Source organism: Anastrepha ludens, chromosome 2, assembly GCF_028408465.1.
Source record: "Anastrepha ludens isolate Willacy chromosome 2, idAnaLude1.1, whole genome shotgun sequence".
Taxonomy (NCBI): domain Eukaryota; kingdom Metazoa; phylum Arthropoda; class Insecta; order Diptera; family Tephritidae; genus Anastrepha; species Anastrepha ludens.
The window spans coordinates 82,795,588-82,818,771 of record NC_071498.1 but is presented as its reverse complement, the minus strand read 5'-3'; the positions used below and the strand labels follow the sequence as shown (position 1 = coordinate 82,818,771).

Genomic DNA, 23,184 nt, shown 5'->3' with positions numbered 1-23,184 from the left:
CCGTAGCGACGCGTAAAATTAATCAGCATAGAATTGGTTTCGTACAAAATGGGCCCTAGAATCCTTCCTTGCTTTAATTTTGTGGAGGTTGGTAGTTTCATGGTTTATTTTGATGAGAAAATATCTACTATTCAGGTACGATTGTAAAAGCATATAGTAGGTAGGTATATTATTTAGTATGTGTACAGGGTGAACGATATAAAGTGTGACCAACTTCACACTGCTTGTATCTGTAAAACAGCTTATGACATCAACGTCAAAATAGTTCTAATGACAGTTCAATATATTGTTTATAAGCCATCAAAAGCATTTGCGTCTCAGTTTTGTTTAATTTTTTTTTCTGTGATGGAACTCAAACGTAATAGTGTGATTGCGTTATATTTGGCTGGAAAATCACAACCAGCCATTGTTCGTGAGCTCAGTCACCTCAAAGTGAATAATATGCTTGTGTATCGCACTATAAAACGTTACAATGATACTGGTAGCATTGCAAAACGGTATGGAGATGGACCAAAAAAAAACGCAACAACAACAAGAAATGGTTCGGAAAGTGAAGGCTCGACTTGAACGAAATACACTTCGAAGTGGAAGAAAAATGGCCAAAGAACTGAAAATATCGCAAGACAGCATTCGACCCATAATGAAAAATGAGCTCAGGGTCAAGGCTTACAAGTTCCAAAAAGCACATCATCTTTCACCTCAGCAAAAAAAAGTTCGGTGCGAAAGAGCAAAGGAGTTGTTGCGCTTGCACGAACGTGGCGAATTTCCTAACATTGTGTTTTCTGATGAAACAAATTTCTCAATTCAGCAGTTCATAAAAACTCAAAATGACCGTCTTTACTTGACCGAACGCTCATACGAGAATTTGAGCCTACGTATGGCCACTCGAAGCAATTTTTCATCGCAAGTAATGGTTTGGGCCGCAGTGACCGCTGATGGACGCTCTCCAATCGTTTTTATAGAGCCTGGGGTCAAAGTGAATGCGACTTATTATCGGGAAAATGTTTTATAAGCTGCTTTAGAGCCGTGGACACGCAAACATTTCGGTCGTAGACCATGGACGTTCCAACAGAGCTCGGTACCGTCTCATAAAGCTCGTGTGAACCAAGAATGGTTAAAAAATCATGTTCCACACTTCATTTCGATCACACAATGGCTTTCGAATTCGCCAGACGCAAATCCGATGGACTATTCCATCTGCTCCATTTTGGAGAGCAAGGTGAGGACTAAAAAATATGCCAGTATGGATGCGCTGAAAAAAGTGATTATACGAAAATGGGCCAAAATACCTCGAGATCATATTGGTGCAGGATGCAACTAATTTTTTGACCGTTTGAAGGCTATAGTCAAGGCAAAAGGTGGTCATATCGAGCTAAAGTGAATATATGTAAAAATTGTAATCATTTTTGAACAATTTTGTCTTTGAAATCAATAAAAACTAATTTCACACAAAAAAGTTATGGTGTTTTGAATAGATAACATAGGTTTTATAAGGGCCGAGTTGAACTTTCCTCCTATAAGATAAAGTATACGCAATGGATATTATATTATATAAAATCTATATATTTGTCTGGGTGAAAAGTAAGCAAACATTTTTTTTCAATCCATATTCGCATCTTAGAATGAGTACGAGTATTTAAGACAATTTTGTTTTTTAAATTTAGTCCTGTGAAGCTTTAAAGTCCTTTGAAATGCGTTTGATGAATGTTGGGTGGGACTCAGCCTTGGAAATCACGTCTTTGGCGATATTAACGCAGTCTCAGTTTTCCACGAAATTCAGGTCCTTTACGCGCACTTTGCAGCGACCAAATAATTGCAATATCCTGAATGGATCCATAAGCAATGCTCAAGTCCTCTGTCAGCTTTCTGATGGTTGATTTGCGGTTACTGATAAACTTTTCTTTCCCTTTATTGATGTTTTCATCAGTTTTCGATATCGACGGCCTGTTACTACGTTCGTCATACCCGAAAGACTCATGACCTCTTCTGAAGCATTCAAGTCACTCATAAATAGCTGTTTCCTACCATTTCTAAGCTTTTTATCAAATCCATTTTTACTCAGAACGACGTAACTTTAACAAATGTCAAGCTACATATAAGCTATGGCGAAAAAATTGTGGTAGGGATGTTAGTCACAGATGTGGCAACTTAACAAAAAAAAAAACAAAAAACAGAACTCAAATCAGTTGACATAGAACGTCACCTGGCGATTATTCCGGGAACTTTTTGATCAAGTTGGTAATCGCTGAAGAAGAAAAGGGCAATCAATCTTGTTGGATATCAGATCAAAAATTAACGGAACTGAGAAAAGAGTTCCACCATCTATCAGTGATAATAAACTGATTATTCGGCAGCATGATCTTAGGTTGTAATGGGGTCATAGAAGTGAAAATAATATAAAAATGCAGTACTTCCATTCGGTTTATGTGGTTTGCAATATATATAAGCTTGGGATGAACAAAAGCGGAATCCAATATTTTTTAATATGTATCTAAATCAGAAGAGTGACCTAACAAATGGCTAATGAAACAATAAAATAAGAGTTCGCTGTGAAATGAGAAGTGGTCAAAGATTTCAATACCTTAGAATAAACAACTTTGGGACTATTTTTGTTACTAAGAGATAGTCAATTTCCAACACACCAATTATAAAACTTCTTAAGTTCTAATTGAAAAATCGATGAGTTATAGAAACCTCTTATTTCAGTATAAATGTTAAAATCAGCGGTATAGAGACGTTTTTTGAATTAAACACAATAAAATTGAAGGATTTCTTTCCATTTTCGTGCCAATTAAAATTTTTGCACAACTATTTTGTGTACATAGAGCGTAGAAAATGTTGCATATCTGTCTGGTCAAAGAGAAAATTTGAGAAACTAATAAGAACATTTTATATCCCTGACGAAAGCCAAAATAAATGCAACATTATTACGAGAAAAGAAAATACTGCTTGGATCTGAAAACTATACTTCGTCATTTAGTTAAGTAAATTTAGTCTCAATTATAAAGAATTTCGGTAGAACAATAAATTAACTTTTCCCCATTGATGTTTCTGTTCTAATACATACATATGTAGATAAATACCCATACAACTTAATTGACGGACTCCACTAAAATCTTCCACCATTTTAAAAAAATTTCATTCATTAAAATCCCTTGAAAGCATATTGAACTTCCACTCAAACATTATGCAAATAATTAGTAACATACATAGGTATGTACAAATATACGATACATGTATGTGTGTATTTACAAGTCTACACACAAATGAAGTATGCACGCAATCATGTCGAGTATTTAGGAACGAAAAGGCGTGGCTTGGTTGTATTGGCTCGAATTCTACCCTGTGTCATATTAGAGAACGTCTAATAGCGAGACGATTTATAAATAGAAATTACTCGAAGACTCTGCACTTCTTGAGCATCTTGAGTGTTGTGCTCAAAAAAGACGCCAACACACACTTGCACATATGACATAAATGTGTTTAAAAACATGAAGACACACTACGTCGATCGATCTCAGACCCCAAACTCAGCGCCAAGAAAATGAGAAATTAAAATTTTGAAATTTTGTCAACTAAAAGTGTCGTGGATGCCGTCGTTGTCGGAACATAAGTTTCGGAAGAAATCATTTGCAGTTTGGTGCGTAAGAAACGCAAACAACGTGCGGAGTGATACCGATCCGTTGTGTATGGTGCTTCGCATTGGCGCATTTTAAGTACTTTGTGAATATTTGTGAAAGTGATGTTAATTCTGAGTGTGCGTTTCATGAAGCAAGAAATAAGAAGTGTGTAAAAATTTTAAAAATATGCTATTTGATTACATTCATATATATGAAAGAATTAATTAAATTAAAAAGTATGTTTTGTTGTTTGTTATGACGAAATACAATTCAAATGCAGTGTTACAAAACAGCTCAAGCTTCAAAATCAACATAAGCAAGAACATTTCGGATTCAGTTGCCATGGAACGCGTTAGCGTCAAGCAGGAATTCAGCAGCTTTGCACAACATTCACCCTTTCCACATTCAGCTTTGCACCATGGCCATCAGCAGACAACGCTCATACATCAACAACGCTCACCCACACAACGCCTCCATCATCACCACCACCATCACCACCCTCTCCATCAACAATCGCAACAATATCAGCAACAACAACATTCTCATCAGCAACATTTACATACACTCTTCAGCCGTTATGGCGCTGCCGTCGGCATTGGTGTCGGTCTAAACTTTGGTGGGGATCCAGTCGACCGCGTTGCGGCAAGTGCTTTCCTTGCTGATAACGGTAACGCTTGTAATTATTCCAATTCGCGTGACAGCGATAAACTCAACTTGACACCTTCGCCCATATTTACGGATTACGACGAAAATAGCCTGAGTTCGGAAGAGCATGTGCTGGCACCGTTGGTGTGTTCATCGGCTCAAACGTCGCGGCCCTGTTTGACATGGGCCTGTAAGGCATGCAAGAAAAAGAATGTTGCAGTGGATCGCAGAAAAGCTGCAACACTGCGGGAGCGTCGGCGGTTGAGAAAGGTGAGTGGGCGGGTTTTCGAAGCCAAATAAGCAGGTTCTATAATGAATCAATTAGATTTAGATACAAAAAAATATTAGAAAGTTGTATCATCTGCTAACAAGCAATTTGAAAAATATACACAGTTATGATTTGTGAAAATCTGGAGAATTTATGCCGGCTAAACGAATTATATATCTTCTTTATCTTTTATTATAGGCTTTGTCTGCTTTTCTGTTCACAAAAATTAGTTAAAGTTTATACATATACATTGATATATCAATACATTTTAATATTTAGAGAAATTACACATAAATTGTATCATTGTTGAGTTTGATTTTCTGTCCATCGTTTTTATGGTCTTCCTGGTCGTCTTCTTCATTCTGGTAAACCCATCTATTTTTATCAACCGATTGCTAGGGGTGTCACCTGTTCGTCTTATTTATTATATTTCAGTTACATATTTTGAAGTAGTTTGGTAAAAATGCCAACACTAAGGAAGGGTCGCTCAAAAATTGGGATAAGATATAATTAAAAAAAAATTAAGTTGTGGATTATCAGCAGTACACCCGAACCAACGTATGCAATTATTCGTCCAAAAGGAAGATTCATTCGTGACTAGTACGTTTGCCCAATTCCGTGCTGAATTTGCCTTACCCCATGCAGGTCTTCTTTCACTATGTAATAATGAGAACAGCGGTTTTTCAATGTGCTCCGGAATCCTCGGCCTGGGAGTCGTCAACGTTTTTGAGTTCGGATACCATTGCACCTATTTATTTATGAACGTCTTCAATTTCTTCGAATAATTGTCTGCAGATACACGTGACATTTTTGGACCTTAAGGGGTTGTCGTTGCTCATACTTATTTTGTAAAGACACGTAGCCTATCAAAATTCACACATTGCACAACGCATATTGCGAAAAGGATACGCCTATTTAGCAGTCTTTAATTTTTTTATAACGGAACTCTAAGTTTGAATTTGTCGGTAACGCTTCTATTAAACACACCATTATAAAAAAATTTTGCGAAGACTTGCACAATTTGAAGTTATGACAGTACGTGTTAAAGGATTTCGTGCACTCCTAAGGTTACTGGGCTTTTTAAGCCTCATCAAAAAGAGGCTTGAGTCACCTTGTGTCAAGCAGTGACGATATAACACATGGGCTGGAAAGCCCCTGGCCTAACAAAGACAACGCTTTTTTGTTCAAAATTAGCTGTATTCAACAACGTAATTTACATCAGAACAACGCAATCATTCCAACGACGCTCTAACGTTTCAATACCACATTTGTAGAACGATATATGCTTTGCCTCAAAATAGGCCTCAATTTCACCGACAATTTCTTCATTTGAGCGAAATTTCATTCCGCAGTTTTTAGGTCTGCGAAAAGGCAGTAGTCGCTGGGAGCCAAATCTGGTGAATACGATAGAGGTGGTAGTTGAATTCATGTCCTTTTGCCATTGTTTTAATTGACTTGTGACACGGTGCATTGTCTTGATGAAACGAAATAGTGAGCAAACGCGGCATCCACCTTGAACAGAGTTCTCTGATAGTCAAATGCTCATGCAATATCAAGCCAACACTTTCTTTACGATGTCATGTAACTGAAGCAACTTCACTTTTCGATCATTCAAAACGATTTTCTGAATTTTTTTGATGTTTTCTGGTGTTACCGCGTTGTACATCATCGGTGTCTCTATGACCACGTTTGAATTCAGCAAACTTTCGTTTATATTTGTTTCTGATGGTGCGGAGTCCCCAAAATACTTTTCAAGCCATTGCTTTGCTTGAACGGTTTTTATCCCATCAAGAAGCAGTGTAAAATTAAAACACGAAGGCCTTTTTGATACATTGTTTTGAAAACAACAAAAGTAGCGCCACTCTTAGCACAATAACTGACGAGTTAGTGAATAGAATATCATGAAATTTTAGCAGCTGTATTTTTAAGGTTAGTACTAATTGAAAAAGAGGTGAATGCAATAACAATGCCATCTATGTGTTACATCTGGGGCTTTTCAGCCCATGTATTAAGAGTGATAAGCGAAGAGGATGTACGGGTGATTTATTAATAATTTGTTGAGAGAAGTTCAAAAGGGTAGCCACGTTGTTCAGGTGATTTACGAAGAGGGTCGCTAAGTGTAGCGGTTTCTTATCATGACAGACAGAGAGCCACACAGCTGCATTGCGACCTGCTGATAAAATTAAATACAGTGGTGGGTCAGAAACGCGGACAAAATATGCTTCACCAACGAATTTTAGTAAATTTCCCATATTTGAAAATCATATAAGGACGCACTGAATCGACTTTCAGCCATTTTCGGTCGCAACCGAGCAGAAGCCGAAGTTGGGTCGTTCTCTAATAACAGAGTGAAACGAAATTAAAAAAATGTAAGTCCGTGGCATCTTACAGTATTTTTTTTGATAAGTTATGGAAAGTGGGAAGTCACGTATTTTTGTAACAATAATCTTTTTCATTTTATGCCACTTCAAAGGCTACAGTACTCATTTTATATGAAAATCTGAGAAAACTGAAACTGCGAAATCATTTAAAAGTATTTCAAATATTTCTAAACATTCGCAAACTTTGGAAATGTTGCTAATGCCTTTGCCTTTAAGTTAAGCTATGAAACTTGAATATAAACGTAGCACTTGTAGTTTCTGTTTTATAAAGAAATCTGTAAAAACGCCGTTATTTCTATGAAAAATATGACATCCATAACAAATCTGATCTTAAAAAGGCGATACTTCAAGAGCGGAACCAAATTAGTCCAGAATACACAAGAAAATTGGTTGACTCCATGCTACGTAATCTTCAAGCTGTAATTGATAATAAAGCATGTCCAACAAAGTACTAAGTACCTCAAAACTTTAAAAATTAGAAATAAACAGTTGCGTGTTTTTGCTGTTTATTTAAGCTGCGGCGTGTATTCTCTGTATGCTTCTTTTTTTACTTATTTGTATTTCATATTGAAACTTGAAATAAAACAAAATAAATGAAATCTCGGCATACCCTGTTTTTCCATTTTTTCTTTTTCGAAGAAAAAGTTATGTATTCAGAGCATAAAATTTGAAGCAATGAGCTCATTAAATTTTTCAAAATGTACTTTTTTTAATATAGAGAACGGAGTAAATGAGTCGGCAATGCATAATTGATAACTAACCATTTGAACAAAAAAAAAAACTTATTATGATATTACAATGCAATAGACACTGGATGAAGACTTGTCGCAAAAAGGATCGATTTTTTAAAGAAAATACTGTTTGGCTTGAAGGTCAGCATTCGATGAGTTTGTCGGTTTCCAGGAATGAATTCAATGTAGCTCGTTCTACGCTTTCCACATCTTCTGGGGAGTGAGGAAGAAATATATTATGGAATTTCTTCAGAATCACGTGAAAGGCGTAGAATCACTGAGAGAATACGGATTTGAACACATATTCGTATAGGAAACATATTTGCAACGGTGCTCTAACTTTTTTTATATGGAAGAAAACAGCTAATACCGTCAGAAAAATAATAATATCGGGAAATTTATACAATTTTTGCGTTACATCATACTTGCACTTTATTGTACCAAATTGGGCTATAAAACTGAATTTTTCTAAAAATTCTGATTAAAAAATTTAAAATCTGAAGGAACATTTGTAATATAATAATTTGAAAATAAGATTTATATGGTGTTTGTAGGAATATGAACTAAACTTTCATAAAAGAACTATTTATGACAACTAAAGGGTTTTCCAATAAGACGTGTTATTCCCGTAAAATATCAACGGTTTCGTTGCTTGTGTGGCACGTAGCGCCGTCTTGTTGAAAATAAACGTTGTCCAAATCAATACCATCCAATTCCGGGCATAAAAAATCGTTAATCATCTCTCGATAGCTCACCGTAACTGTTGCTCCACCTTCATTTTCGAAAAAGTAATGCCCAATTTCTCCGCCGGACCATAAACCGCACCAAATAGTCACACGTTGAAGATAGAGATGCTTTTCAACAATAACACTTGGATTTTCTGAGCCCCAGACCCGACAATTTTGCTTGTTGACGAAGCCATAGGTGGAAATGGGCCTCATCACTCAAAATGATTTTTCGATGGTATTCTGATTCGGAATTTTCATGCATTTCAACGACCCAATCAGCAAAGACACGATGTTGTTCTTGTATTAACTGGACTTTATAAACCTTAAGACCCAAATCTGTATGCAAAATACGGTGTAATGACATTTGTGGAATGCCTAGTTCCAAAGAACGACGAGTAATGGACAAACCTGGGTTTTCTTCGACACTTTCGGCTGCAACAGCAATATTTTTGACTGTTCTTGAGCAACGTGCACGAGTTTTATTCTTCACATCACTAACTTGTCCCAACAGCTCGAATTTTTTCACCAATTTCTGTATTGCGGTCCGACAAGGTGCTTCACGATAATCCACAATTATTCGAGTTTTTCGAACCGTCTCTCGCAAATTTTCACCCTTTTTATAGTGAATTTCAATCATTTCAATGCGTTGTGTTCCATTTTTATTAATGGCGTAGTTTCTATAGGGTGGGCCATGTAAAATTTGCTTTTTGAATCGGCTATAAAAAAAACTAATCAATATTTTTTCAAACTTTTTTTTTATTTTGAAGATTGAACATTGTCATTTATGAATGAAAAATAATATGCAATAGTTCAAATGACTACCACGACTGGCTTTACAGTAGGCCATTCGAACAACCCAATTCTAAGCACATTTTCGATTGTTTTGGCTCCAATTTCATGAATGGCAACTTCAATTTCGTGTTTTAAAGCATCAATCGTCTCTGGATGGTTCGGATAGCATTTGTCCTTAACGGCTCCTCACAAAAAATAGTCCAACGGGCTTAAATCACAGCTCCGAGGCGGCCAATTCATATCGGAATTTCGGCTGATTATTCGGTTTTCAAAAACGGTAGCCAAAAGTTCGAATGTAACTTTGGCAGTGTGACAAGCTGCACCGTCCTGTTGAAACCAAATGTCGTCCATGTCATCCTCTTCAATTTTTGGAAACAAAAACTCGTTGAGCATGTCACGGTAACGCTCGCCATTTACTGTAACCGCGGGTCCTCACTCATTTTCGAAAAAAAATGGTGCGATGATGCCGCCAGACCAAAAACCGCACCAAAACGTGACTCGTTGTGGATGCATTTGTTTCTCTACAGTAACGTGTAGATATTCTGAGCCCCAAATCCGACAATTTTGCTTATTGACGTAGCCACCGATGTGAAAATCAGAAAAGAAGAAGAAGACTCACCACTTTGGAAATAGGTTTTCGATATTTCCCAATTTTGTTTAAGCGTATAGCGACCCATTTCGTAAATGTCAAACCTTTAAGTAAATTATGAACACATTTGACATGCCATTTGTGTTACCATTCTTAAAAAAATAAATGGTTCAAAAAGGAAACGCTATATGACCCACCCTGTACTTGTCAGATATCAAAAAATGACAACTTCAAAAGTGACATCTACCGAAATAGCGGGCTATTCAAAATAACACCTGTTATTGGAAAACCCTATATTACGTAGTGCCCAGGTTCGAAACTCGGCTTCTGCAGAAGCTCTCTAGATGAGGTAGAACGGTGTCGCACCTCCTGTGTCATTGCTCTGCTCTTTCCAGACGTAGATTTACCATTTTAGGTAGTACTGTGGAAATCAGGCATCTTCTAAAATTTTTGAAAAGTGCACACGGGTTTTAGGATAGATAGGGACAAGTTCCGCGGCATCACAATGGGCTTATGAGCCTGAGTATGTCCCATAGTGGACCACCGCTCAAATTAACTTCACCCTATTGCACAGTGTTAATGTGCGACACATAAAAACTGGAGAAATTTGAGTGCAGCATAAAAATATATATTATAAAAAATTAAAGCTACCAACTTGGCATAGTTAGCCACGACAGAAATTTTGGAATTTGCATAAACAATTTATAAAATAAAATATAAGCCAATTTTTTGGTGGTTTTAAAAACTCAACATTAAAATATTTGTTATTAAAATATTTTCAGAAGCAAGAACATTGCATTGAGCAATAAAATTAACACAGCACTTAGAGAAAAATTTACACCGTATAAACATTTCAACACTTCAATTATTCAGCTGCATGCACACATATGCACATATGCGCGTACATCGCCATTAAAAATTAGCAACAATGTTGTCAAATTATTTGCGACACTAAAAAGCGCAAGTAATGCAATTGAAGCACTTATAAAAATGTACTAAAATGCATTGGCGGTGCTTGTCACAAAGCAGCGCAGTAAATCCATTAGAAATCGCATACAAACCGCCACACCGCAATGCACTGCAACAGCGATAATAAGTAGAAAACTGTATGTGCTGAATGTGCGAGGTAGGCGGTTCATGTGGGTGCATTATACATGAATTAAGCGCCTGCCAGCGATTTGCCAAATGGTTACACATTTTACGAGTCACCGCAAACGTAATAAAACACAACCAACAAACATTTGGCCTACACGAGCGATTTAGCGGGACTCCATAACAACTATGGTCACCGAAGTAAGTCCCCTATAAACAGAGGGGGGGGGGTGGAGAAGGATGATGCCGAATTTAATGTTCATTTATGTTTCCCTTCAAATCAACCAATGTAAATGTAAAACAAATAGAGAAACTGGTTGAGATAATCGTAAAAAAATGCATAAAGCAGGAGAAAATTTCTCCTTTATATGTGAAAGGGGGAGATGTGTCAATGAGGTACGCTAGCTCTCATCCCAGACCTTGTATCTATAGAGTGCGTTTGTGTTTTTTGTTTTTCGTAAGCATTTATGTATATGGGAGAAAGGCCGCACCATAACGAAAGTGCCCCTGAAGTAGTGGCAATTATGTTAGTTTTATTATTCGAATTAATGCTTATTTTAAGGTGACTTATGTGCGCATTTAATTACTGTAGCAGCTACTTTGTCGTGATTTAATGTCTGTGTTTGTGTGTGGCCAAAAGAAAGTGTATAATTTCGTGCTATTTTTGAACGTTAATGCCATAAGAAGAATGCCTTTAATGAATAGCAGATATATCAATTATGTTTATTAAAGAGTATAAGTGTTTTTATTCGACGGACATTTTAATAAAATAAAGGATTTTAGAACAAATCAATTTGTTTTCGAAAATTGTAATTAATATTTTGTAATTAATAAGTGATAAATTTCCTTTCTTATCTTTAAATGCAATCAATTTTATTTAAAACTAGCAAACCCGGCCCCCTTCGCTGGGCACACTAAAATAGAATAGATATGGTTTAGAACAGAAAATATATGGTTTTCATATTATTTATTTCTTTATTCTTTATTCAAGCGCTTTGGCATAAACAATATTTTTTGTTTTTCTATTTGTTTTTGAGTAAATATAAAATATAAATTGAAAATCAGGAAAAAAGAAGATTGTTTTTAAATTTCAAATCAACGCATATGAATAAACAATCGTCTTTTTTCCTGATCATCCATGAATTTTTCGTTTCAATTTATATGTTTTATTAAGCATTGGAGCTTTTTTAACCATTATCCATTTATATTTTTCAAAAAAAAAAAACGAAAAAAATTGTTTTTTCCACGAACACATAATTTCATTCGGATTTCACATTAAATTCTCAAATTTCGTAAGAAATTATTCACTGTTCCAAAATCCACTCCAAAAAAATTCACAAACAATTTTTACATGTTGCACTTACGTTTTTTCCTTATGGCATCCAAATCAGAAAGAAATATTGACACATTGTAACTCACACTGTCAATTTGACAGTTCAATTCCGCCCCAAGCGTTAAAAAAGTAAGCGACATTATGGCTGGCTCAAAAGAACGCTGTACGCGTTGCCAGTGTTCCGAATTACAACCAAACTTTACGAAACCCATTTTCAATACTTACTTAACAATGTGTGTAAGTTTGGTTTAATTCGATTCAAAGACACGGCGGGTCCACGTTTTGGCATATATTTCGAGACCCTAGTCATCAATAGGTATGAAAATTACCCCGTATTAAAGCACTTATTAACAGCTTTCATTTGATATCCATATTGTACAAACACATTATAGGGTTCACGTTTTGGTCTCTATCTCGAGACCCTAGTCACGGAGCGGCATGAAAAATACTCTGAACTAAAGCATTCACCAACAGCTTCCATTTGATACCCATATTACACATACACGTCCGAAGGTTACCCGGGTCCACGTTTTGACCTATATCTCGAGCCCTATCCACCAATAGGTATCCAAACTATACGGAAACCATCTTCAATACCTTCTTAACAATGTGTGTAAGTTTGGTTTAATTCGGTGCAGACACGGCCGGTTAGCGAACACACACAAAAAGTTGACTTTATTTTATATATAAGATTTTTTCAGTTTGTGTCCGAAAAATGCAAATATCTTACGGAACCCTATTTTTTTCCAAAATAAAATGTAATCCATGTTACTCTTGGATAATGTAGTTTTCGAATGGTGAAAGAATTTTTAAAATCGGTCCAGTAGTTTTTGAGCCTATTCGTTACAAACAAACAAACAAACAAACAAAGTTTTCCTCTTTATAATATTAGTATAGATAAATAAATAATTGGCGCGTACACATCTGTTAGGTGTTAGGCCGAGTTCCTCCTCCTATTTATGGCGTGCGTCTTAATGTTGTTCCAAACATTTTTTCTTTCATTTTGCTGCTCCATCGACCGCTTCTGGTTATACGATTTTGTTTTTTAAGGGTTCACATTCAAATTTTAGAAGCTTTGTGCAATTGCACCTAGTATATGCATGTTTGTAAGGCTTTTGTGTGGCATTCTGCCATACAGGTCATTCTTGTGGAGGGCTCCCCGTATTCTACTGGCGCTCACTAGCTAGACCCATGACTTTGTGATATATTTCGAAATTTAAACTGTACTTGAAGCTGGTTTAGCCTTGGCTTCTCGCACTACTGCAGGCACTTCCGTGGCAGTAAATCACTTTGGGCGTCCAGACCGTGGTAAATTCTTAATTACGGATTTTTTTTATCGAGCAATGATTCCTTCTGGGCGGCCGCCGTGGCCGAATGGGTTGGTGCGTGACTACCATTCGGTATTCAAAGAGAGAATCTCGGTGAAACACCAAAATTAAGAAAAACATTTTTCTAATAGCGGTCGCCCCTCGGCAGGCAATGTCAAACCTCCGAGTGTATTTCTGCTATGGAAAAGCTCCTCATAAAAAAAATATTTGCCGTTCGGAGTCGGCTTGAAACTGTAGGTCTATCCATTTGAGAATCAACATCAAGACGCACACTACAAATAGGAGGAGGAGCTCGGCCAAACACCCAAAAAGGATGTACGCACCAATTATATACATATATTATATAATAATTCCTTCTGAAAATTTCCCCAATAACGCACGTAGATATATTTTCTTTATGTAAATCTAAAATAGTTTTATGCGTTTTTAAATTTTCTATGTTTTGCTCTCTCTCATCTCGTCTCAATGTAAGACTGCGAAAAAAGTATTCTTCGTCAATCCATTGACTAATAAGCGAATTTTGACTGTTTATCGGAATTATTAAGATAAGAAGCTAAGGATTCTGCCACTGCTAAAGTTAAACATTTTTTGTTTTTGGTTACCGTTTGTACGAAATTAAACTTCTGTTACATGAAATTTGTATTTTGTACTAAAATATTCAAGAGCTTCAATACAAATAAAATAGGCGTCAACATTTTTTTGACGCTCACAGTAAGTAGATTAGTAGGCAAATTAATTCAGCGTCTTCTTAGAATCACACAGACATTAGGTCTGTCCATGAAGCAAACAATTTGTAAAAATTTTTACAAATTATCAAGTTTTGGTGTCGATGTATCCAAAAAACTTGCAAAATAGGGTAAAGTGAGAGAGCAAAATGACATCTAATTTTGAAAAAAAAAAATGCGAAAAATAGCTGTTCGCAAAGTAAATATAAACACGAAACAAAATTTCCGAGTTAAATCAAAGTTCTAAATTTAAATAAAAATAGTTATTAAGATGGAAAATGTAAGCAAACATATTTTAGATAAAATTTATAAAGTTTATTTGAAGTCATATATTAAATAGGAAATGGCCAATGATATAGAGGTACTCCTGACTGGTGACTGAACCTAAGCCTCCAGTCACCACAGACAAAAAAAGAAGTGATCGTCCTCGCGTGGTTCGAACGAGTGCAGCAATAAAAGCAGAGAGAATTTGCGGAAATCCCCTTAGAAAGCAGAAAATCATGTCCAAGTAAGTGAATGTATCGACATATCCATGTCAAGACGAATTACAGATGCCTCCACATGAAGGCCTTCCGTCGCTCAACTGAACATCTTTCTTCATTTCAGCGAAAAAGCTGTTAAGACCTGTTAAAAGTGTACCAGGAGCATGTCTTGGAAGGCGTGGTGAAGCAGTTGAGCAGTATTATGTATATTCAATGGAGAGCAATGGATCTTCCAGCAAGGTTCCAGCCCATAAGGCAGAAATCACCCAGCTGTGGCAAAAAAAATATTTCTGGGTTCATAGCCGCAGAAGATTGGCCGTCTGGAAGTCCAGATCTGAATCCATTGGACTACAGTTTTTGGTCAGAATTGGAGAACAAGGCCTGATGAAAAGCACACAGAAATTTGGAGAGACTCAAACAATCTTTGGTTCGAGCAGAGACGTTAATATCCGTGGAAACCGTTCCTGCTGCAATAGCTGAATGACCTAATCGTTTGAAGGCTTGTGTAAAAGCAAAGGGTGACCATTTTGAATGAAAATTCGAAATAAATTTTTTTAATATTTACGTGGTTAAATAAAACTAACGTAGTTAAAAAAAGTATTATACTTTCATATCTATAACGGACATAACTTGTAACAGAACTTATGGTAGGACTAAGTATAGCGTTTTTCAATAGGTGCGCTTCAACTTTTTTCCGATAGGGAAGACGAACGACGCAATATTTTTTATTTTTCGCTTGTCATTTGTAAACGAAATGTCAACAAGCAAAATATGCGTTACTGGGCAGAAAGCAATCCACACGTGATTCATGAGGAACCGTTGCATCCCGAAAAAATCACTGTTTGGTGCGGTTTACATGCCGGCGGCGTAATTGGCCCATATTTTTTCGTTGACGAGAACGATCGCCACATTACTGTGAATGGAAATCGATACCGCGACATGATAAACGATTATTTTTGGCCGCAATTGAATGGTATGGACTTAGACGACATGTGGTCACACGCTACAATTGATTTGTTGAAGAGTAAGTTCGATGAGCGCATTATTTCCAGAAATGGACCGGTCGAAAGGCCGCCGCGCTCGTGTGATTTGACGCCTCTAGGCTATTTTCTTTGGGGTTATGTGAAGTCATTGGTCTACACTAACAAGCCGGCGACGATTTGTGAGCTCAGAGCCAATATTGAACGCGAAATTGCTGGAATTTCGGCCGATTTATGCAAAAAAGTGGTCGAAAATTGGGTTCAACGATTGGACTTCGTAAAACGTGCACGCGGTGGTCATGCAAACGAAATCGAATTTCATACTTAAATGTATATGTTCAAGCTCGAAAATAAAAGAAAAATTAGTTAAAAAAGTCAAACCGTTTGTGTTTTATTCAAAAAAAAAGTTGAAGCGCTCTTACTGAAAAACGCTTTATATATGTACGTTCATAGAAGGAAGCTATGCAATAATACAATTGATAATGGAATGTTCTTCATTTGACAGCAATGATGAAATGGAACAAATTATTGTGGACAAAATAAAATCATGTGATGTTAAGCAAATTTTGCATTCTATTTCATTCATTTTTTTAATTTAATAAGACATAGGTCAACTGAAAAAAAATTAATTCTTTTGGATTTTCCCCGCCAGCAATTTAATCAGTTCGTAAAACTTGCACCTCTTTACTGGTTTTGCGTTCATGTACTTTTTTGTGATATTTTTCTTTTTTTTGAGAGCAAATACTCGGAAATTAAGTTACTGGGAATTTGCAGGATCATTTGTATATGAATGTATGACTTTCTTACAAGTAAAAATTTATCCAGTAAAGACTTGCAACTTCCCCTACTTTGCATGTTTTTTGGATACATGAACACCAAAACTTAATAGTTTGTAAGAATCGTTACAAATTATTAGCTTCATAAACTATTGGGTCTGTTCTCGAGGAAAAATCTTCTTCAAGAGAGTTTAGAATTATAGGATTTTTTTCTTGAGAAAATGTGAATTGAAGAGAATAAATTCCCACCGAGATTATTTGTTAGTGGGCTGATTATCGTTTGCGGAAAATTCGAAAACCATTTCACGTAGGTATAATTTATAAAAAATATAGGTACATAAGCTACTTTCATATACTCATAATACTGTGCATTAATTTTGCCGCATTTTATACAGTTATAATTTTTTTTATATATTATGCTAGAATAGTTTATGGCTCGAATGCATCTTTGATTAAAGACATTGAATGAGTTCAACAATTTTTCAAGTTTTTTTGGCTTTTGGTTTTTCATCTTCTAAACTAACTATCAAATTTTACCTCAATAAATTTCTTTAAACACATTGTTGCGAAATATGTACATATAATTGTTATTATATCTTTAAATACCATACCTATTACTAGCAGTTTTGGCTTAAAAAATAAGTTTGAATTTGACGGGCTATCGGAATCAGAAGTTTTGATGTCTGTCATGGGCATCAAGTCGAATGCCATTGCAGACAATGAAATATCCTGAAATTTGTGCAACTTGGGTACTTTAAAGCATATTATTAATCCCTGCTTCACAACTTCATGTTTTCCAACGGAGTGGAAAAGGCTATCCATTCCAATCGCCAAAAAAGCAATGCTAGTAGCTCAAGGCCGCCGTAGCCGAATGGGTTGGTGCGTGATTACCATTCGGAATTCACCGAGAGGTCGTTAGTTCGAATCTCGGTGAAGGCAAAATTAATAAAAACATTTTTCTAATAGCGGTCGCCCCTCGGCAGGCAATGGCAAACCTCCGAGTGTATTTCTGCCATGAAAAAGCTCCTCATAAAAATATCTGCCGTTCGGAGTCGGCTTGAAACTGTAGGTCCCTCCATTTGTGGAACAACATCAAGACGCACACCACAAATAGGAGGAGGAGCTCGGCCAAACACCTAACAGAAGTGTACGCGCCAATTATTTATTTTTATTTTTAGTAGCTGAAGTGATTATACTCGTAGACCTGTAAGCATTTTACCAGCCTTTTCAAAGGTGTACGAGTCGCTGATGGTAAGACAAGGTTCATCATTTCTTCAGGAAAATAATTTTTTGCACCCACTGCGATCTGGGTTTAGACCTGAGTATACGAGATGTGTTCAAAAAAGAACATCAACAACCGATGAAATTGTTGAGAAAGTGAAGAAAATTGTTATGGTGAATCGTCGAATCACAATAAGAGAAGTTGCTGAAGATGTCGGCATATCAGTTAGCTCATTAAATGCAATATTTTCGGAAATTTTGGGCATGAAGCGTGTGGCAGCAAAGTTCGTTCCAAATTTGCTGAACTTTGACCAAAACCAACGTCGCATGAGCATCGCTCAGGAATTGTTGAATGACGTCAACGATGATCCAGATTAGCTTAAAAGGGTTATAACTGCTTTATGGTTATGACATCGATACCAAAACCCAATCGTCCAATGGAAGAGTCCAAGAGAGCCAAGACCAAAAAAAAGCACGCCAAGTTCGAACAAATGTTAGGGTTTTGCTCACTGTTTTCTTCGCTTACTATGGCGTAGTGCATCAGGAGTTTTTACCACAAGGTCGTGCGGAAAATAAGGAGTATTACCTTCTTAGGTGTCGTTTGCATGAAGCAATACGAAAAAAACACCCGGAATTGTGGAAAAAAAGCATGGATTTTGCATCATGATAATGCATCTGCCCCCTCATCTTTGCTTGTGAGAGTTGGCCAAAAACAACACTGCTAGCGTGCCTTAGCTATCCTATTCACCAGATTTGGCCCCCTGTGAATTTTTCCTGTTCCTAAGATTGAAGAGACCCATGAAAGTACGGCGATTTACGACGAATGAGGAGATAAAAACCAAATCGCTGAGAGAGCTCAAGGACATACCAAAAAGTGCTCCTGCTTCGAGGATTCTAAAAACGCTGGTACAAGTGTATTATATCTGAGGGAGACTACTTTGAAGGAGATAAAATAGAAATTGATGAATAAAAAAATATTTTTTGAGAAAAATGAAAATTCACTCATGTTTTTAACACACCTCGTATGCTGTTTTACGTAGATTAAGAATTTCAGCGTGATTTACGGCATCAGAGACTAGAAGAAAGCTAGCTATTATACTCATTGTGAATCACATCACATTTTCTGAGCACGTATATAAAGGGTGGTTAGATTTCAAAGGCCGATGTTGAATGTGAACCACACCAAAGCGTCAATTGTTTTTTTGCATTTCGTTTGACATTTTTCAATTTCAGACTAACTCAATTTAAACCATGGAAAGATACGAAATCGAGCAACGCATTAAAGTTATTCAGGCTTATTATGAAAACGGGCGTTCAAATCAAAATGCATATCGAAGAAAGTCATCTTCAGTGATGAGGCATATTTTCATCTCAGTGGATTCGTCAATAAGCAGAATTGCCGCATTTGGGCGAATGATAATCCAAGAGTGATTGCCGAAAAACCAATGGACCCCCAAACGTTTGACGTTTGGTGCGGTTTATGGGCCGGTGGCTTCATTGAGGCGCATTTTTTCCAAAATGAGGCCGGTCAGTTGCGCGAATAATCTCACGTCGCGTCGATGTCAATTGGCCGCCAAGATCATGGGTTCTTTAGGGTTATTTGAAAGAAAAGGTGTACGTCGATATGCCAAGAATAACTCAAGAGCTAAAGGATGAGATAATTCGGCACATTAACGGCATATAACCTCAATTATGCCTCAGCGTCATCGAAAATTTGGACCATCGGATGGAGGTGTGCCGCCGAGGCCGCGGCGGCTATTTGGCCAATATTTTCTTCCATGCGTAATTGAGCTATACCAATATGATCATAATAAAGAGAAATGATAATAATTTCCTAACAAAATTGTATTTTATTCAAAATCAGCACCGGTCCTTGAAACTTAACCAGCCTTTAGTAAGCTTGACTCTATTTCATCTCACAAAATAGATGGCGCTTGTAAAAATGTACGCACTTTGATGATATGACCACATTTCTTTGTCGAAAAACAAAATTCTAGGATGCAGCAGTTTTGATTATCTGACAGCTGGAAATTGAATATTTATGTAAAAGCTAATTGAATTTAAAGCTCCGCAATACCTTTACAAGAAATTAAGATATGATATCTAAGAAGCATCAAAGTGATTGTCTCCAAATTTTCCCACTTACAGGTATCTTCAACAAGGCTGTTCTTCATTAATGGTGTGAGGCTTTGGAATTCAATACCTGAATCTGTCAAAGGTGTGATCACTAGGAGAAATACACGATTACTTTCATTATATTTAATGAATGTGGGTGTGATAAAACTGTTACCATTTATCTGGCTCTCTTATTTTTACTATTAATCCTCATCTTGCTTGTTGCTATTTGTGTGTCTCCCTATTCCCATATTTATCACTCAATTTTGATTATATATATATTTATATATATACAGCTAGTTAAGTTTGAGAATATTATTTTAATATTTGAGTTTGAACTTCCAACCAGTTGATGCATTGTAAAAACTAAAAACTCGTACAGATACAATCTCATTTTTTTTAATAAATAAAATACAAATACCTTTAATCTAGATTTATTTAATCAATAAAGTTTAAATAAATTTCGAAGGAATGCTGTTGTATTCATTTCTCTCTAAATAACGAAACTGATTGTGATTTTTTATGACTCTTATAGGTTAATGAGGCTTTTGAGGTGCTTAAGCGTCGCACGTCAACGAATCCAAATCAAAGATTACCAAAAGTTGAAATACTTCGCAATGCTATCGAATACATTGAAAGTCTCGAAGATCTGTTGCAGGTATGTAAAGAGAAAATGCCCTTAGAATTTTCGGACATCACCGAAATACTCGACTACATCTAAATACCCTCTTTTTAACATTCACAGCTTCAATAACTTTTTCTCGCTTAAATTTTGTATCTATTTTAGGAGTCATCGCCCACACGTTCCATAGACAGTCTTGCAGATGGTATAAGTGGGAAAGCGTGTCAACAGGACTATTTGGTGAGTGATTTTTTGTTAATAAAATAAACTAAAAAATAAATTGCCAAGTCATAACAATAAAATGTATGTGAATTAAATGAATTGTAAGTTTATGCTTTTCTTCATTCAAATTAAATTGAAAGCTGTTTTTTAGCGCTTACTTTAATACAATGTATAGCAAATTAAGATTATTTTAGGGATAGCTGCTAACTGCTAGTAAAATTTTAAATCTTTTTTGTTAGGTTGTCGTAAGTTTTACTATTTTATTTTAGTTGACATCGCTTTGTTCTTTATTTAGTTTCGTTGTGTGTTGTGCGATGAAAATGAATGGCCGTGTTCAGAGAGGAAGAGGAAAACTGAAGTGTTTTTTGTATCGTACGAGTATATACATACGTATAGTATTTATTTTAGTATTACGGGAAGTGTGAGACACATTTGCCTATTGTTTGGTGGATTAGTATGCTGTCTACATAGCTACGTGTTGTACGCTGAGTGGATAGAAAAGGATGGAGTGTCACAACAAGCATTGCTTTGATTTATAACAGTGAAACGAAGACATATTTTTCATTGAATTCATTATTTATTTATTTTTTTGTATTTTGAATTTTAAGAGAGACATTTTTAATAGATGGTTAAACGCTTAAGGAATAAGATATGCTTTTATTGTTATGCAGCAAAGGGGGACCAGTATTATGGAAAGGGGGTGTTGACAAAAATGTCTTAACTTTTTGTAAGTAATCGGGTTTTCATGAATATTCGTGGCGGAATTGTTTTCCGCGTTCTATAGATCGATTTTGTCATTAGCGTTTCTGTACATATTTTACATCATGACTTTGAAAATTAAAACCATTGATTGATAAATAAGCTTTAGTTTTCGAGTTATCACATATGTATGTATGATTTTGTAGAAAATGGCAATCAACAATCGTTCTTTCATTTGATGCCCTTATTTCTGTACCTTATGATATTTTTTGGAGCCACTATCCATATTGGTTGATGGGTGACTAAAATTCGGAAGTGCACAGGTTGGAAGCTGCGGGTATACAGCACCAATTAAAAGAAAGAAGTTGTTCTCATAGCAGTCGCTCCTCGGCAAATAAAGGCAAACCGACGAGTGTATTTCTGCTATGAAAACGTTTTTCATGAAAAACCATCTGCCGTTCGGAGTCGGCTTAAAACTGAAGGTCCCTCCATTTGTGGAAAACATCAAGACGCACACTACAAATAGGAGGCCACAACATGGTTTGACAAGGAGTAGAAAGGTGGTAATCGGTCGGTGCAAGGTCCGGAGAATACGGAGGATGCTGCAGGACCTCCCATTCGAGCTCGTGGAGTGTGGCTTTGAGACTTGTGCAACGTGGTGCCTGGCGTTGTCATGAAGATGTATGGTTGGACCATGCCGATCAGGCCTTTTCACTCGAATAACTCATTCACGAGGTGTATGGCATTATAGAGCTCCTTGCAGACCGTGCCATTATTTTTGAGCATTTCCCAGTGCACCATGCCCTCCCAGTCCCGTCAAAGACATATCATGATCTTCTTTGGATGAAGACCCGGCCAGACCCTCCACTTTGGCGTATCTCCTGGAGCCACCCACTCCTTTCTTAGCTTCATATTGATGTATAGGCACCATTTCTCATATCCCGTGACGATTCGGTAAAAAAGTGCTCTTTATGACCGCGTGTTGCGCGATGGCGGGCGAGATGCTAAAAAAGCAAGGCGACTTTCTTTGTTTTTTCGTTGTGCTCGTAAGGCAACTAGGTTCCAATTTTTCGGTAAATCCTATTGAATGAAGATGATTGAGAATCGTTTTGTGATCGCAGTACAATTTTTCCAGCAATTCACGGTTGGTTTGGCAACCGTTCTTCTTCAAAAGTAATTTGAGACGTTCTTCATCGAATTCAGAAGGTCTTCCGCTGCGGGACGTGTCATCGACGTCAAAGTCCCTATTTTGAACTTTGTAAACCATTTCCGTTTTGTAGACTCACCTATGACACCTCCTCCAAGACGTCAAAAATGTCCCGGACTTTTCGATCTCGACGAAAAGCAAAGAAGAGCAAATGTCTAAAATGTTGATTTTTGCTTTCTGGGTGTTCAATTTCTAAGCTTCAAAACTAATAAGAAATTAAATAACTCAAAAACACAATTAACATAGTTTTGTAGAGCAAAAAGAATTCTATCGAATGAATACTTGCCCTTTGCCAAACAGCAAACAAATCGTTGTAAAATAAAAGGAAATATAAAAAATGTGTTAGTACTCGGAAACCCCCTAGATCCGCTGTTGTAGTCCCACTTCAATTAAAAAAACAAACGAAAAATAGTAAAAGTGATGCGTCAACTCGAATTAGAAAACTTATCAAAATTAAATAAATCATTTCAAAATGAAAATATGTATTAAATTAAGTAATAACAGTTAAACTTAGAAATATTAAATTTGAAATTATATGCAAAAAATAAAAAAAATCTATGAGAGCAACCTTAAAAATACTTTTTTATGAATATTTTTAAGTGTTACGAAATAAACGCATTTAAAAGAA

At 36.4% G+C, this 23,184-nt stretch overlaps 1 protein-coding gene across 1 annotated transcript in view; it reads left to right on the top strand.

Annotated features, from left to right (window-relative positions):
• Positions 1-3,575: 3,575 nt before the first annotated feature.
• LOC128871973 (myogenic-determination protein) overlaps positions 3,576-23,184 on the top strand; it is a 50,398-nt gene continuing 30,789 nt past the window's right edge. Inside the window, exons 1-3 of the mRNA XM_054114189.1 lie at positions 3,576-4,535; positions 20,342-20,464; positions 20,594-20,668. Coding sequence (XP_053970164.1) covers positions 3,876-4,535; positions 20,342-20,464; positions 20,594-20,668 — 858 coding nt within the window. The 5' untranslated portion in view covers positions 3,576-3,875. The remainder of the gene's footprint in view (positions 4,536-20,341; positions 20,465-20,593; positions 20,669-23,184) is intronic.